General features: G+C 39.1%; 1 protein-coding gene across 20 annotated transcripts in view; it reads right to left on the reverse strand.

The window, feature by feature from the left end:
• Positions 1-16,041, reverse strand: part of NUBPL (nucleotide binding protein like) — a 445,280-nt gene that overhangs the window by 245,954 nt on the left and 183,285 nt on the right. For all 20 annotated transcript variants that reach the window (XR_004184955.1, XR_004184957.1, XR_004184956.1 and 17 more), the window contains one exon: positions 10,828-10,921. Coding sequence is in view for 11 of the 20 variants with exons in the window: in XM_017961088.3 (XP_017816577.1) it covers positions 10,828-10,921 (94 nt within the window). In the remaining 9 variants the exon portion in view is untranslated. The remainder of the gene's footprint in view (positions 1-10,827; positions 10,922-16,041) is intronic.

A 16,041-nucleotide genomic window follows, 5' to 3' on the forward strand; every position in this document is an offset into this window, starting at 1 on the left:
ATTCTGACAGGCTGTTACAGGTTATGTAAATTTATGAAAGTCATGATTCAGCCAGGCCAGCAATTCCTTGGTTGCTGCCGTTCCCTGGAAATCTTGGGAACTAGATAATTTTTGGTACCTTTTTAGATATGCTACCTGTGAAATGACACTGGCCTGAATAAACCCAAACCTCAGGAACTAAGGCTTTAACATACACACTTTAACACACACATAGACACAATCACATGCTCCCCAAATTCCCTTCAACATCCTTTTTGGTAGAACATTTTTATTGTTTGCTACTTTTTGTTTGTTTGTTTATCTGCATTTCCTTGCTGCTATTTTTTATAATTATAAAATACAAATTAATACAACTTCAATGTAGGAAATCTAGTCTTTCATTGTTATCCATTTTAATACTGACTTAATAACCACAATATGAATGTACTAACACTCACTGCTACAATTCTATACGGAGAGCCAGGGTGTCTGAAAACAGGTCATATGTTCAAGACTGGTATATGAATCAGCACAAAGATAATACTGGTCTCTTCAAGAATCACTTGGGGCTATACTCCTAAAAGAAGAAGAAAACTGCTTCTAGACTACCTCCAGAATTCTCCTGGAATGTGTGAGTTAAAGAGGACCAAAGTAGTCTCTTAGGACTCAAAAAAATTACTGAATATAGTAAGCACCAATCCAGACCACGAGTTGGATATTCAGCCCCTAGGGGTCCACAAATCTAGGCATATTCACAGATAAATTTATTTTTTATCAGGGATTACCTAGATTAGAATAATTTCAACCTAAATTAATTTTAATGGATTAGGGCTAAACTCAGAAAAATCTATGAGTTAAACATTGTTGGGTTTTACATTAGGCCAGTCTGATGTAGAGATCAACAGCATAAGCTTTAAACTCTGTCAAAATGAATATGAAATTTAGCTATGATTTACTGTAATTGTGTTTTCTTATGAAAGCCACTAAACCCTTCTGAGATTTAAGAAAATAAAAATCATATAACACCTGTAAGAATTAAATTTGAAAATTAATGTATGGAAGACTGTCATCCAATGGCAGTTTATTATTAACAGGCAATCACCATGATACCATTTCATACAGAAATCTATTGCCCATAAAGAATTAGTGCTTTTCATTGATTAAATTATTAAAGAACAAGCAAAGAAGGCAAGGTATGGAGCAATCCTGAATGTTCTACAATGTATCATATTTATTCTTCAAGGTCCATCTCCATGAAGCGTTTTGTATTCCCCTTAATCTCATAGTCTCTTCCTTTGAAACTCATAGCCTGGGTTTAGATCTCTCATAAGCACTTCTCATACTCTGGATTAGTCATACATGTTCTTTTCTTACCAGCCACTCTCTCCTGCTCCTCATCTTGCTCTACCTCTTAGAGCTAGGGCCTTTAACCTGAGCACTGTAAATTTCCTAAATTTATATACAAAATTAATGTTTCTGTATACCATATATAAATATATTTTCCTGGAGAAAATCCATAGTTTTCATCAAATTCTCATAAAAACTCTGAAAGTCAAAAAAGGTAAGGAACTCTTGTCTAGGGAATAGACTGATTTACTCATCCTTTTCTCCTCTACAGTGCTACGTATTTATGTTACATATGAATCAAAATTTATTGATATAATGGTTTAATAATAAATCATAAAATAAATTTTAGGTTTTAAATCTTTTTTTATTTTTATTTATTTTTGAAACAGGGTCTTACTCTATCACCCAGTTTGGAGTGCAACAGCTTGAATACAGCTCACTGCAGCCTCGACCTTCAGGGCTCAAGTGATCTTCCTGCCTTAGCCTCCTAAGTAGCTGGGACCACCAGTGCACGCCACCACTCCCAGATGACTTTTTTTTCTTTAATTCTTTTGTACAGATGGGGGTCTCGTTATATTGCCCAGGCTGGTCTTGAACTCCTGGGTTCAAGTGATCCTCCTGCCTCGGCCTCCTAAAGTGCTGGGATTATAGGTATGAGCCGCCACACCTGGCATTAATGCAGTCTTTCAAAATATATTTTCTTGCTTGGTCTTCCCTTAATGTAAAAATTACATTAAGAAGAGTGGTTATCAGAGGCTGGGGAGAACGGAGGATCCACAGAGAGTTACTGGTTTTTGGGTTTTTTTGGGGGGGACGGAATCTTGCTCTCCTGCCCAGGCTGGAGTACAGTGGTGTGATCTTGGCTCACTGCAAGCTCCACCTCCTGGGTTCACGCCGGAAGTTGTACTCCCGAGTAGCTGGGACTACAGGTGCCCACCACCACACCCAGCTAATTTTTTTGCATTTTTAGTAGAGATGGGATTTCACTGTGTTAGCCAGGATGGTCTCGGTCTCCTGACCTCGTGATCCACCCACCTCGGCCTCCCAAAGTGCTGGGATTACAGGCGTGAGCCACAGCACCCGACCAGAGAGTTACTGTTTAATGGCTCCAAAGTTTCAGTTTGAGAAGATGAAGGCGATGGCAGTGGTGATGGCTGCACAACAATGTCAATATATTAATAGTACTACTTAACTGTTCTGCACATTTCACCACCACAACAAAAAAAAGACTGTCTTACTCTCATGTAGTATTAATTGCCTATTACATAGCAGACTCTTCATCAGAGGAAAGGAAAAAAGAAATACACTGGTTAAATTTTAGGATATAAGAAAGAATGGGGAAGAAAATCTCAGCCTCTATCTATATACAATGCTGGTGTTGCAGTATAAATACAAACTAAAATACGGTAATTTACTCATAAATCTTGTCCAAAGGAGCTTAAAGAAAAGTAAATGGAGAAAAAGACTGCTTATGCAACATCAGTTTATCTGTGTGAGGTAACTTAAACTTTTCCAAGGTGCCAAGTCACTACTCGAGGCATAAATGATAATTTAGCCCAATTTTACTAATGTATTATCTATATATGAATAATATGGCATTTTAGCAAAAAAGACATTCAAGATATCAAGCACATTTTTTTTTTTTTAAATGAACATTTGGTAAATATTCTCAAAATTTGTAAATATAAAATCCTAAAATGATAAAAAGCAACAAAAGAAAATGTAGCTAGCCAGAAAAAATCACAGTATGAAAAAGAGTAGTTGGAGGAGACGGATATGGCCGAATAAGACAGCTCAGTCTTCAGCTCCCAATGTGACCTACAGAGAGCAGTGGGTGCAGGCATTTTCAATGGGGCCATGGGTTCATCTCTCACTGGGGAGTGCGGGGCGATGCGGTACTGGTCAGCTGCTGCAGCCGACCAGGCTGGTAGGCGGGCATTACCCTCCTAGGAGCGGCCCCTTAAAGAGGGAATCCCTTCCTATGAGGAGCTGAGACACACAACACCTGGAGAATCCAGGTAACCCACAATACTGCTTTGAGCAAACAGGCACACCAGGAGATCATATCCCACCTGGCGGAGGTCCCACGCCCGCGGAGCCTCCTCATTGCTATCACGCTTGATCCTTGATCTGCGGCAAAGGCAGCAGCCAGGCTGGGGAGAAGCCATGCTCAGGCTTAAGTAGGTAGCTCAAAGCTGGAGCCGAACTGGGTGGAGCTGCAGCAGCTCAGGCTCCTGTCTCGGCAGGCTCACCTCTGGGGCAGGGCACAGTAAACAATAACAAAGCAGCAGACACCTCTGCAAGCGGCGACTTTCTATGGCATTGCAGCTTTGAAGAGGCAGTGGATCTCCCAACACGGAGTTGAGGGTATGAGAAAGGGACAGACTACTTGCTGCTCAAGTGGGTCCCCTGATGACCCTGAGGTAGCTAACTGGGATACATCCCCACTAGAGACAGTCGGCCTTACACCTCACAGGGGTGGAGTGCACCCTGAGAGGAAGCCTCCAAAGCAAGAATCAGACAGAGTGTCGCTGTTCAGCAATATTCTATCTTCTGCAGCCCCTCTGCTGCTGGCCCCAGAGCAAACAGGGTCTGGAGTGGACCCTCAAGCAATCCAACAGACCTACAGCTAGGGTCCCTGACTGTTAGAAGAGAAAACTATCAATGAAGGACACCTACACAGAAACCCCATCGATGCGTCACCATCATCATCAAAGACCAAGAAGCAGATAAAACACAAACATGGGGAAAAAGCAGAACTGAAAAATGGAAATTCAAAATAGGCATCTCCCGACAAGGAGGCGCCAGCTCGCCCATGCTCTGGATCAAAGCTGGGCCCAGGAGAATGACTTTGTGGGATGAGAGAAGAAGGCTTCAGTCCATCAAATTTCTCACAGCTAAAGGAGGAATTACGTGCCAAGTAGCAAAAGAAACTAAAAATCTTGAAAAAGTGGAAAGAATGATGGCTAGAGTAATTATTGCAGAGGGTCATGAAGTAGAGTACAGAGGATGAAACCATGACCGCGAGAAATGCGTGACAGATCACACAAGCTTCAGTAACCGACTCGATCAACTGGAAGAAAAGTATCAGCGATTGAAGGGATCAAATGAATGAAATGAAACTGAGAAAGAGAAACCTAAAAGAAAAAATGAACAAAGAAAATACAAGAAGTGTGGGATTATGTAAAAGACCAAATCTACGTCTGATTAGAGGTGCCTAAGAAGTGGGGGAAAATGGAACCAGGTTGGAAAACACTCTTGGGATCGTCGGAACTTCCCAACCTAGTAGAGATTGGGTAACATTCAAAGTCAGGGGAAATACAGAAGCGCCACAAAGATACTCGGGAAGAGCAACTCAAGACTTTATAATTGCCAGATTCACCAAAGTTGAAGTGAAGGAAAAATCTTAAGGGCAGCCAGAGAGAGAAGGTCGGGTTACAAAGGGAAGCCCATCAGACTAACAGCAGATCTCTGCGGCAGAAACTCTACAAATAGAAGAGAGTAGAATATGTCTGTGATCTCAAAAGAGATTTTTAAAACCCGATTTCATATCAGCCAAACTAAGTTTCATAGAGTGAAGGAGAAATAAAATCCTTTACAGATAGTGAATGCTTGAGATTTTGTCACCACTAGGCCTGCCACAGAGAGACCTGAAGGAAGCACTAAACATGGAAAGAACAACGGTACCAGCCATCTAAAAAACATGCAAAATGTAAAGAAGACCATCGAGGCTAGGAAGAAACTGCATCAACTACTTGAGCAAAATAACCAGTTAATATCATAATGTCATGGGATCAGAGTTCTACATAACAATCTTAACCTTAAATGTAAATGGACTAAATGCTCAATTAAAGACACAGACTGGCAAACTGGATAAAGAGTCAAGACCCATCAGTCTGCTGTATTCAGAACCCATCTATAGAGACATACATAGGCTCAAAATAAAGGGATGAGGAAGATTGCAAGCAAATGGAGAACAAAAAGCGGAGGTTACAATACTAGTCTCTGTCTAAAACAGACTTTAAACCATCAAAGTCAAAAGAAAGAGACAAAGAGGCCATTACATAATGGTAAAGGGATCAATTCAACAGGAAGACTATATCACAAATATATATACCCAATACAGAACACCAGATTCATAAAGCAAGTCCTTGGGAGACTTACAAAGAACGGAACTCCCAGCCTGTGTGGGAGACTTCAGCACTCCACTGTCAACATTAGACAGATCAGCGAGACAGAAAGTGAACAAAAGGATATCCAGAATTGAACTCATCTCTGCAGCAAGCAGGCCCTGTGGTACATCTATAGAACTCTCCACACCCCAAATCAACAGAATATACATTCTTCTCAGCACCACATCGTACTTACTCCAAAATTGACCCGCGTGAGTGAGTAAAGCACTCCTCAGCAAATGTACAAGAACAGAAATTATAACAAACTGTCTCTCAGACCACAGTGCAATCAAACTGAACTCAGGACTAAGAAACTCGAAATCAAAACCTGGCTCCTTCCTTGGAAAACTGAACAACCTGCTCCCTGAATGACTACTAGGTGATTACATATATAGCAGAAATGAAGGCAGAAATAAAGATGTTCTTGAAACCAGCAATGAGAACAAAGATCTAACCTTCAGATCCTCTGGGACACATTTAAAGCCTTGGTGTGTGGGGAGATTTATGGCACTAAATGCCAGAAAGCAGAAAGATCTAAAATTGGCTTATCTAACATTACAGTCAGAACCAAGCAAAGAGCAAACACGACCAGAGAAAGCTAGCAGAGGCAAAGAAATAACTAAAGATCAGAGAGCAGAACTAGAAGGAGATACAGACACAAAAACCCTCAAAATCAATGAATCAGGAGTTGGTTTTGAAACAAAATGATGAACCACTAGCAAGACAATAAAGAGAAGAAAAGAAGAATCAAATTGGCCTTAATTCTAAAAGTAATGATAAGGGGATATCACCACCGGCCCACAGAAGTACAAACTACCATCAAGAATACTATAAACACCTCTAATACACGATAAACTGGAACATCTAGAAGAAATGGATGAATTTCCTGGACACTTTACACATTCTTCTAAACTAAACCAGGAAGAAAGTTGAATCCCTGAATATTAAGACCATAGGCTCACAAGTGAGGCAACAATTAATAGCCTACCAACCAAAAGTCAGGACCAGATGCGTTCACAGCTGAATTCTACCAGAGGTATGGGAGGAGTTGGTACCATTCCTTCTGAAACTATTCCAATCAATAGAAAAAGAGAATCCTCCTAACTCTCATTTTATAGGGCAACATCGACTCCTGATACCAAGCCTGGCAGAATGCACAGCAAAGAGAATTTTTGAATAGCTATCCCCGATGAACATGATGCAAAAATCCTCAATAGTACTGGCAGGCCGGATTCGGCAGCACATCAAAGAAACATCCGCCATGATCAGGTGCGGGCTGCGTCGCGGGATTAGGGCTGCGGTTCAACATTCGCAAATCCGTAAACATAATCCAGCATATAAACAGAACCAAAGACAAGAACCACATGATTATCTCTCAATAAAGATGCAGAAAGGCTTTGACAAATTCAACAGCCCTTCAATGCTAAAGAAGCTCAATAAGGATTACGTTGATGGGCGTGCCTCCAAGATCATAGGAATGACTGTGACAGATACGGTATTATCATGCTGAGGATAGGCCAAAACTGGAAAATTCCCTTTGAAAACTGGCACAGAGACAGGGGTTCCTCTGTCACCCTCCTGTTCAGCATAGTGTTGGAGTTCTGGCTAGGGCAGTGGGCAAGGAGAAAAGAAATCAAAGAATTATTCAGTTAGAGGAAAGAAGAAGTCCGTTGTCCCTGTTTGCAGATGACATGATTATGTATATTTAGAAACCCCATTGTCTCGGCTTAAAATCTCCTTAAGCTGATAAGCTTAACTTCATAAGATCTCAGGATACAAAATTAATGTGCAAAAATCACAAAACATTCTTATACACCGGTAACATGAACAAACAAGAAACCAAATGAGGAATGAACTATTCTGGTGCTTCAAGGAATCAAATGCCTAGGAATTAGCTTACAAAGGGATCTTAAGGACCTCTTCAAGAGAACTACAAACCACTGCTCATTGAAATAAAGAGGACACAAACAAATGGAAGAGAACATACCATGCTCATGGATAGGAAGAATCAATATAAGTGAAAATGGCCATACTGCTTAAGGTAATTTATAGATTCAATGCCATCCCCATCAAGCTACCAATGAGTTTCTTCTTCACAGAATTAGAAAAAACTGCTTTACAAGACCATATGGAGCCAAAAAAAAGAGCCACATCTCAAAGACAATCCTAAGTCAAAAGAACAAAGCTGGAGGCATCACTGCCCTGACTTCAAACTATACAAAGGGCTACAGTAACAAAACAGCATGGTACAGTACCAAAACAGAATATAGACCAATGGAACAGAACAGAGCCCTCAGAAATAATACCACACACACATCTACAGCCATCTGATCTTTTGTGACAAACCTAGAGAAACAAAATGGGAAAGGATTCCCTATTTAATCAATGGTGCTGGGAAAATTGGCTAGCCATAAATGAAAGCCAAACTGGATCCTTTCCTTGCTCCCTTATCTGAAAAGAGGTAATTCAGATGGGATTAGAGACTTAAATGTTAGACCTAATACCATAAAATCCTAGAGAAAACCTAGAGTAGTACCATTGAGACAGAGCCAGGCAAGACTTCATGTCTAAAACACCAAAACAACGACAGCAAAGCCAAAATTAAACCAAATGGGATCTCATTAAACCTAAGAGCTTCTGCACAGCAAAAAGAAGAAACTACCATCAAATTGAACGGGCAGCCTGCAGATGGGAGAAAATTTTTTGCAATCTGCTCATCTGTTAAAAGGGGCTAGTCAGAACCTACAAAAGAACTCAAAACAATTTACAAGAAAAAAAAACAAACAACCCCCCATCAAAAAGTGGGCAAAGGATATGAATAGACATTTCTCAAAAGAGAACATTCATACAGCCAACAAACACATGAAAAATGCTCATCATCACTGGCCATCAGAAATGCAAATCAAAACCACAATAGAATACCATCTCACACCAGTTAGAATGGCAATCATTAAAAGTCAAAACAACATGAGTTACTGGGGGGATGTGGAATAGAACACTTTACACTGTTGGTGGGATTATAAGCAGTTCAACCATTATGGGAAAACAGTGTAAGCAAGCGATTCCTCAAGGATCTAGAACTAGATGTACCATATGACCCAACCATCCCATTACTGGGTATATACCCAAAGGATTATAAATTATGCCTTTCTCAAGACACATACACCGCATTATGTTTCTGTGCGGCCTATTCACAATAGCAAAGACTTGGAATCTTGGAAGTAATGTCCATCAGTGACAGACTGGATTAAGAAAATGTAGCACACTTGCCACCACGGAATACTATGCAGCCATCAAAAGGATGAGTTTGTGTCCTTTGTAGGGACATGGATGCAGCTGGGGCTCATCATTCTTAGCAAACTATCTGAGAACGGAAAACCAAGCCACATATTTCTCGCTCATGGGGTGGGAACTGAACAATGAGATCACTTGGACTCGGGGAAGGAACTATCACACACACGGAGGCCCTGTCATGGGAGGGTGGGGTTGCGTTGGAGTTATGCCTCATTGTGAGTATTGGTGGGTTGCGGCACCGGCAGAGACTGGTGTGCATTGTGTCGACAGTACGTTTATGCATGTATACCACAACACGGTATAATAGCTAATGAAATAGAGATTTTAAAAAGATGATTTATTTTCATATATCATTTTACTCCCATCTCATACTTTACAGCCTGCCTTACCACAGAAAAAGTCTCAGACTCCATTAAATTATAAATATGTTAAACCAGCAAAAGTATCTCTATTAATAAGGTTATACCTGATATTTCCAAACAACATGTATATTTTGTCAAAAACTTAGATTCTAAACCTTTTAATCATTAAATGTCAATGATATTGTTTGGTAATCAGCATATAACTAATTAGCAAAGATACTCTAAAATTCCATTATTTTCCCGGAAATCCTTTCATATATGAGAGATTTGCAACTATTTCTCTAGTGGAATCTAGGAAAATCCTTAGAAACAGATTCAATATAAAGGGTAACTACTGTACTAATATTTAAATTCCATATCATAAAAAAGATATGCACTACCATATTGAAGTATTATGTATTTGATATAAGCTATGTTTATTTTTTTCTTGACTTTAATATTAATTAGCAGACTATAAGATTCTCCCACAGTTGTATTTACCAAAATGCTAATTTTCCTTATATTTATTCTTATTCAGTGTTCACTCAATAAATATTTACCGAGTGCCTGTCATGTACCAGTGGTATAAGTGCTGCACAGCAGTGAACCAGTCATGTTCTGCCTAAAAAATACTTAATGCTACTGCTTTCCCAGAACACCGATTTATACTACCACCTTTGTGAAGTGTTAGAGCAGACAGATAGCTAGACATGAGCAGGAAAGAGAGCGCCTGAGAAAAGGAGGACTAGAAAATCTCACATCCCAGAGACCACCCAAAACCTGCATGCTGGGTATGAGTAGACAGGAGCGGAAATACCTATGCAGAAAGGAACACCCTGAAATACCCCTTAAGATGCCCAGTAATTGCTCACTCAGAAATACCCCTTAAGATGCCCAGTAATTGCTCACCTGTCAGAATGTAGCTAGCTACATGCTGATAAGGAGGGAAAGAGGGCAAAGGGGAAATTCTTAAGAGATACACAGGCACAGCAAGTACAGATTTAACTGCTATACGACCTTCCTGAGGTGGCAGTAAGGAGCAACAATGCCATTAAGTAGACTTCATATCCAACACTGGGCACACACATGTGCATCAACTCAGAGTAAGAGAATCCCACAAAACTGTGGCAGGAACTAATCAGGGACAAGGTAGAGACTTAAAGCAGAAGTGGGAAACTAGCCAAAGACAAAGGCCGAGACTTGAGACAGACAGGAACTTAAAGAAAGAGTTCAACACAATGAAAACTGCAGTGTTGAACTCTCAGGGCTGTTGGCTCATCTTCTTTCAAGCAGCTCACTCTGCCTCCTCTTTCAGAGCGTACTGTCTCTGCTACTACTTAACCCTTGCTGCTCCTACTGCTGTTTTTCCAGCCTGCTCCTCTCTTGGCATGTACTTTCTTCAATAAATTCTCTGTTCTTTTTGCTAAAATTGTCTCTTGGACAAATTCTTTCTCCCAAGAACAACAAGAACCAGAGACTTTGCTCTTCCTAGTAACAAAAGTGTAATGGTTTTATAAATATACTTATTCTGGTAATATTTTGAATAATTTATGCTTCTGATCTCTAATGAAAAATTTATAAGTGAATGAGTATTTTTAAGATAAAATATTTGCCTGATACGGAGTTTGTGTTTTGGTATAGCAATAACAACACATCAAAAAAAGTACAAATTACTTTAAACTTTGAAGATTTACCTGTTATAGGAATATTCTGTGAGACTGATAGCTGCACATCTCCAGTTCCTGGTGGCATGTCAACAACTAAGTAGTCCAGTTGACCCCAATCTACCTAAAAAGATGACATAGATTATATCATTGTATAAAAATTCAATGTTGAATAGTGATGTAAACAAAATTAATGTGTTAATAATAAATCTAAAATCATAGCTATCACTTGAGCCATTGCTAGGTACAAGGCACTGTGCTAAGTCTGAAGGATACATGGATGAATAAATGACAGGCCCTTCCACTAGGAGGCCTTCTTTGAATGGCAAGTTTAAATTTCCAGATAACTCATCCCCATACATACATGCTAATGTTGAACTCATTTCCCAGTAGGCTTCTATTTAGGACCATTCACTTATTTTTACCAGGTGTAGCCCACATTTTGCCTAAAGAAGGTATTAGCTTTTTGTCCTTTTTTTTTTTAATTTTGCATTTCCCATGCTAATATAATTTTTTTAAGTTTATATTTCCTTCACAAAAATACAATAATGAAAACCAAAATTTAATAATAAAAATTTTAATATAACTTGAGTCCCAATATTATTAAGGTTTTATTTCTTTCTTTCAAGGCATTTATTTATACCCAGAAAATTCACCTATATAACGAAGTCCTTAATGCTCAACCTTCATTTAGATAGGTCTCAAGGGTACCTCAGGTTCTTTACTCCTCAGATACTTCTTTCCTTTAATGGAGTCCCTAGTCTCCATTAACGGCCCAAGGATCTTCTCAATTGTAAAGCAGAAATGTGGAATCACACTCTTCCTTTTCCTTCACTATCTCTAATCAGTTATTCTGCCTTCTAAAAATCTCTCAAACACACCCACTTCTCTGTTTCTCCACTGCCAAGAACCCAAGTGAGGCCACCACCATCTATTATTATTAAAGCCTCCGAAACAACCTCTCTGGCTCCAGCACTGCCTATCTAGTCTACGCCTAACAACACTGGAAAATGGAAATTTGATAGTACTACATTTTGTTTAAAACTCTTCTCTTGCCTTTAGGATAATATCTAAGCTTAAGATCTAGAACACTCTGCCTCTTCTTCTTCGCTTGCTAATTCTTCTTCATTCTTCAGATCTCAGCTTAAAATTCAGTTCTTTGGGGAAATCTCCACTAACTCCCATTAGATTAAAGTGTTTCTACTACATACTTCCCCTAATCATGTATTCATTCATTTGCCCAAGAAATGTTTACTGAATACCTACTATGTATTGGGTATTGAGCTAAGTATTGACAATTAAATGGTATCATGATTCCTGCCCTCAAAGAAGTTACAATATAGAGACAGAGATATCGGGTAGATAACTATCCTTATAAATACATAATCACCGGCTTTATAATATAAGAGGCACTGTGAAGACAGTAAAATGTGCACAGGAAAGAGCTTGCTAACTTTGAGAAATTGAAAGATCAATATGGCTAGAGAGCAGTGAGTGAAGAGAAGGGTATCATTCATTTACTGTTGTTTCATGATCTGTCTTCCTATAAAACTGTAACTGAGTTAGATCACCTTAGCACAGAATGGACTAACAGGAGACGCTTAAGACGTTTTCTTTCAAGGAATGAATGGCTAAATGAACACATGCAAAGGCTTGATTTTTTTAAACCTAAGTGGAAACTATATAATTTCATATTGTGCTCCTTAAAACTTAATAACATGTAATATGTCCTTTCCATAGAATCATGCTTTTACTTATTTATTTATTCATTTTTGTGACAGGGTCTCACTCTATCACCCAGGCTGGAATGTAGTGGCATGCTCACAGCTCATTACAGCTATTACAGCTTCAACCTCCTGGGCTGAGGTGATCCTCCCACCTCAGCCTCCCTAATAGCTGGGACTACAGACGTGTGCCACCATGCCTGGCCAATTTTTGTATTTTTTGTAGAGACAGGGTTTTGATGTTCTGGTCATTTGATGTTCTCTGAAACCCAGAGACATGTCAGTCTGCCAGTGCTAGGAGTTTTAGTGCCAAAAATATAAAAGGAAAACTATTCTTCATCTTTTTGGGGTATGGTTTTGTCAACCTGAAGTAATCGAAAGGATCAGAATCCAGTTTAAAAGAGTTTATTCATATGAAAGACTAGGAATGGCCATCCAGGAAACACAGACTCCAGAGAAATGGAGTGAGCACTCTGAAGTTAAAAGTTAAGGTCTTGCATATAGGAAGAAAACAAAGAAATTTAACAGGATCACAACATTTTCTATACAAGGCTGATTTATGAGTTATAACAATTTAGTTACAGTTTGTTTTCTTTTCCCTACGGCTTGTTTTCTTTACAGCTGGTTTTCATTTCCTTTCTGATTTAAGAGTATATTTAATATTCCATCTTAAGACAATGTGATAGTCATGAAGTCTTTGTATGAGAAAGGTTAAGAGGGAAATTAATCTATAAGGAAAATCAACAGAGAAGAGGGAAGGAACCTTCCCTGACACACTTTATTCATTTACGACATTGTATAAAACATGGAAACATTATACGTAAGAACAAAGGCTAATCTGTAATCAGAGAAACAGTTATACCTTTCTAGGTTACAGTTGCCTGTCATGTGACTCAGGCTTCATGATCACATTTCTTTAAGGGCTCAAAATAATTTAAAGCTCCAGCAACTTAGATTTTCAATTATTTATTTCCACAGTTTCATAGATGTTGGTCATGGGTAGTCTCGGGGTAACTATTTTTCAAGAATCTCTTGAACCCAAGGGGCAGGGTTGCAGCAAGCCAAGGCTGTGACACTGCATTCCAGCCTGGGCGACAGCGAGACTCCGTCTCAGAAAAACAACAACAACAACAACCGCTATTAAGGTTCCAAGGAACTAAAAATACTTCACGGCTAAGGCAATTCATTTCAAATGACTCTAAATTGAATTTAATGTACCTGAGAAACACCTGGGCCAGTACATTCATCACACATAGTAGGCTTTCTATAAAGGCTTGCTGATAAACCAAGCATACGACCATGGGCAGAACCTAATGCTTAGACTGAGTAGTAAGTACTGAATTAGGAGGTGGACACCACATGGCAGGATCCAGGATCCAATCAGATTAAGCCCTGGCATACCTTATGGCAGGATCCAATCAGATCAGGCTTCCTGGCATGACCTCGTTGCAAGATATAATATGATCATACCTCATTAGCCTATGCTTATAAAAGCTGACCAGCCCCCAGCTCAGGGAGACGGATTTGAGCATTTCCTTCTGTCTCCTTGATAGCTGACTCACAATAAACCTTTCTCAATGTAAAAACCTGGTGCTTTGGTGTTTGGATTTCCATTGTCCACAGGCAAACTGACCCAATTGGTTTGGTGACAAAATGATGGCCATGAAAGGACCAAAAGTAGGTCTCTACTTGACATCTTAAATTTAATAGAAAGACTAAATATGTTTGGTCTCGAAAAATTATGCTATAGGGAAACATGTTTTTCTAATAATTACAAAATGGTTCTTATTTGTAAAAAGACTGATATACAATAGGCAATTCAAGATTTCTATTTTTTGTTTGCTTGTTTTTCTAGATGGAGTGTCACTCTGTCGCCCAGGCTGGAGTGCAGTGGCACAATCTTGGCTCACTGCAACCTCGTCTCCCAGGTTCAAGTGATCCTCTCGCTTCAGCCTCCCCAGTAGCTGGGATTATAGGCACCCGCCACCACAACTGGCTAATTTTTTTGTATTTTTAGTAGAGACGGGGTTTCACCATATTGGCCAGGCTGGTCTCGAACTCCTGATCTCAGGTGATATGCCTACCTTGGCCTCCCAAAGTGCTGGGATTACAGGCGTAAGCCACCACATCCAGCAAGATTTCTATGTTTTTAATAAAATTTAAGGTTACTACATGTTAAAAATTCTAATTTATAATTCTTCAAATGAACTGTGCAAAAAGGTGTTGTTTGTTTGTTTTTTGAGATGGAGTCTTGCTCTGTCACCCAGGCTGGAGTGCAGAGGTACGATCTCAGTTCACTGCAACCTCCACCTCCCAGGTTCAAGCAATTCTCCAGCCTCAGCCTCCTGAGTATCTGGGATTTCAGGCATCCACCACCATGCCAAGCTAATTTTTATATTTTTAGTAGAGATGGGGATTCACCAAGTTGCTCAGGCTAGTCTTGAACTCCTGACCTCATGATCTGCCTGCCTTGGCCTCCCAAACTGTTGGGATTACAGACGTCAGCCACTATGCCTGGCCAGGTGTGTTTTTAATAAGAAAAAATTATAAGAAACACATAAAATATGTTCGTCAGTGAGAAAAAAAATTATTTTGTCTGATTTGGAGGTTAAATAGAAACAAGATAAAAAGGAACCAGTAGTAAGGGGAGAGAGACATATAAGAAAGTTACAGATATGAACAAAAGAGATTTTGTATGAGAAATCATAATTTTGTATGAGAAAGAATCTTACGTAGTAAATCTTTGTCCTAAAGTAAAATGACTGGTTTTTTAAGAAAGAGCAGTATAGGGAAAGGTATAAAGTCCAAGCATGTCATAGATGGTCTAAGTCATGAAAAGGTTAATAAATAGAAATTTTAAGAAATTTGGTGTGTGAATAAGTTGACTATAATTAAAACAAATTTTTAACAGTCTTTCTAGGGAATGAACATTGATATTAAAACACAGAACTTCTAATTTTGGCCCTCTATGTTAAAATAACAAGAGTGTCTTATGACATCAATTTGCTCTTGGTAAGACTGCAAGAGGTTTTGATTTTTAATTCTTAAGTCTGTTTCTATAATAGCCATTCTCTGAATCACAAATAAGTTTCTCTTTCTGCCACATTTCTTCCCGAGAACTGTCTAGTTTCTCTGGTTTTAGGTCTATCTTGAAGGTCTAGAAAAGCAATATTTTATTCCAGTATAAATTGGTTCTGTATTTTTATATGTCTGCACTGTTTCATGTAACCAGGGCTTAAATGTCTGAATTATTTCATGTAACCAGGACTTCCTATGCTGTTACTAAATGTATTCCCCTGCTCAAAGTAACTGGCCTAGGAAACAAAGATTGCTTAGGAAGACTGAGGTTTAAAAAGGTTAAGGTTTTTATATTTATGTAACTTTCTGTATTGCTTTTGAAGTCTTTTGATTGTCACTCTGGTTAAACGAGTAACTACTATTTGTCAGTGACCTATGATTCTGTTGAAGGAAGTACTTTGAACTTTTTGATGTCTTTGGTAGGTTCTCCCAGGATCCAAAT

The sequence above is a fragment of the Papio anubis genome, chromosome 7, assembly GCF_008728515.1.
Source record: "Papio anubis isolate 15944 chromosome 7, Panubis1.0, whole genome shotgun sequence".
Taxonomy (NCBI): Eukaryota; Metazoa; Chordata; class Mammalia; order Primates; family Cercopithecidae; genus Papio; species Papio anubis.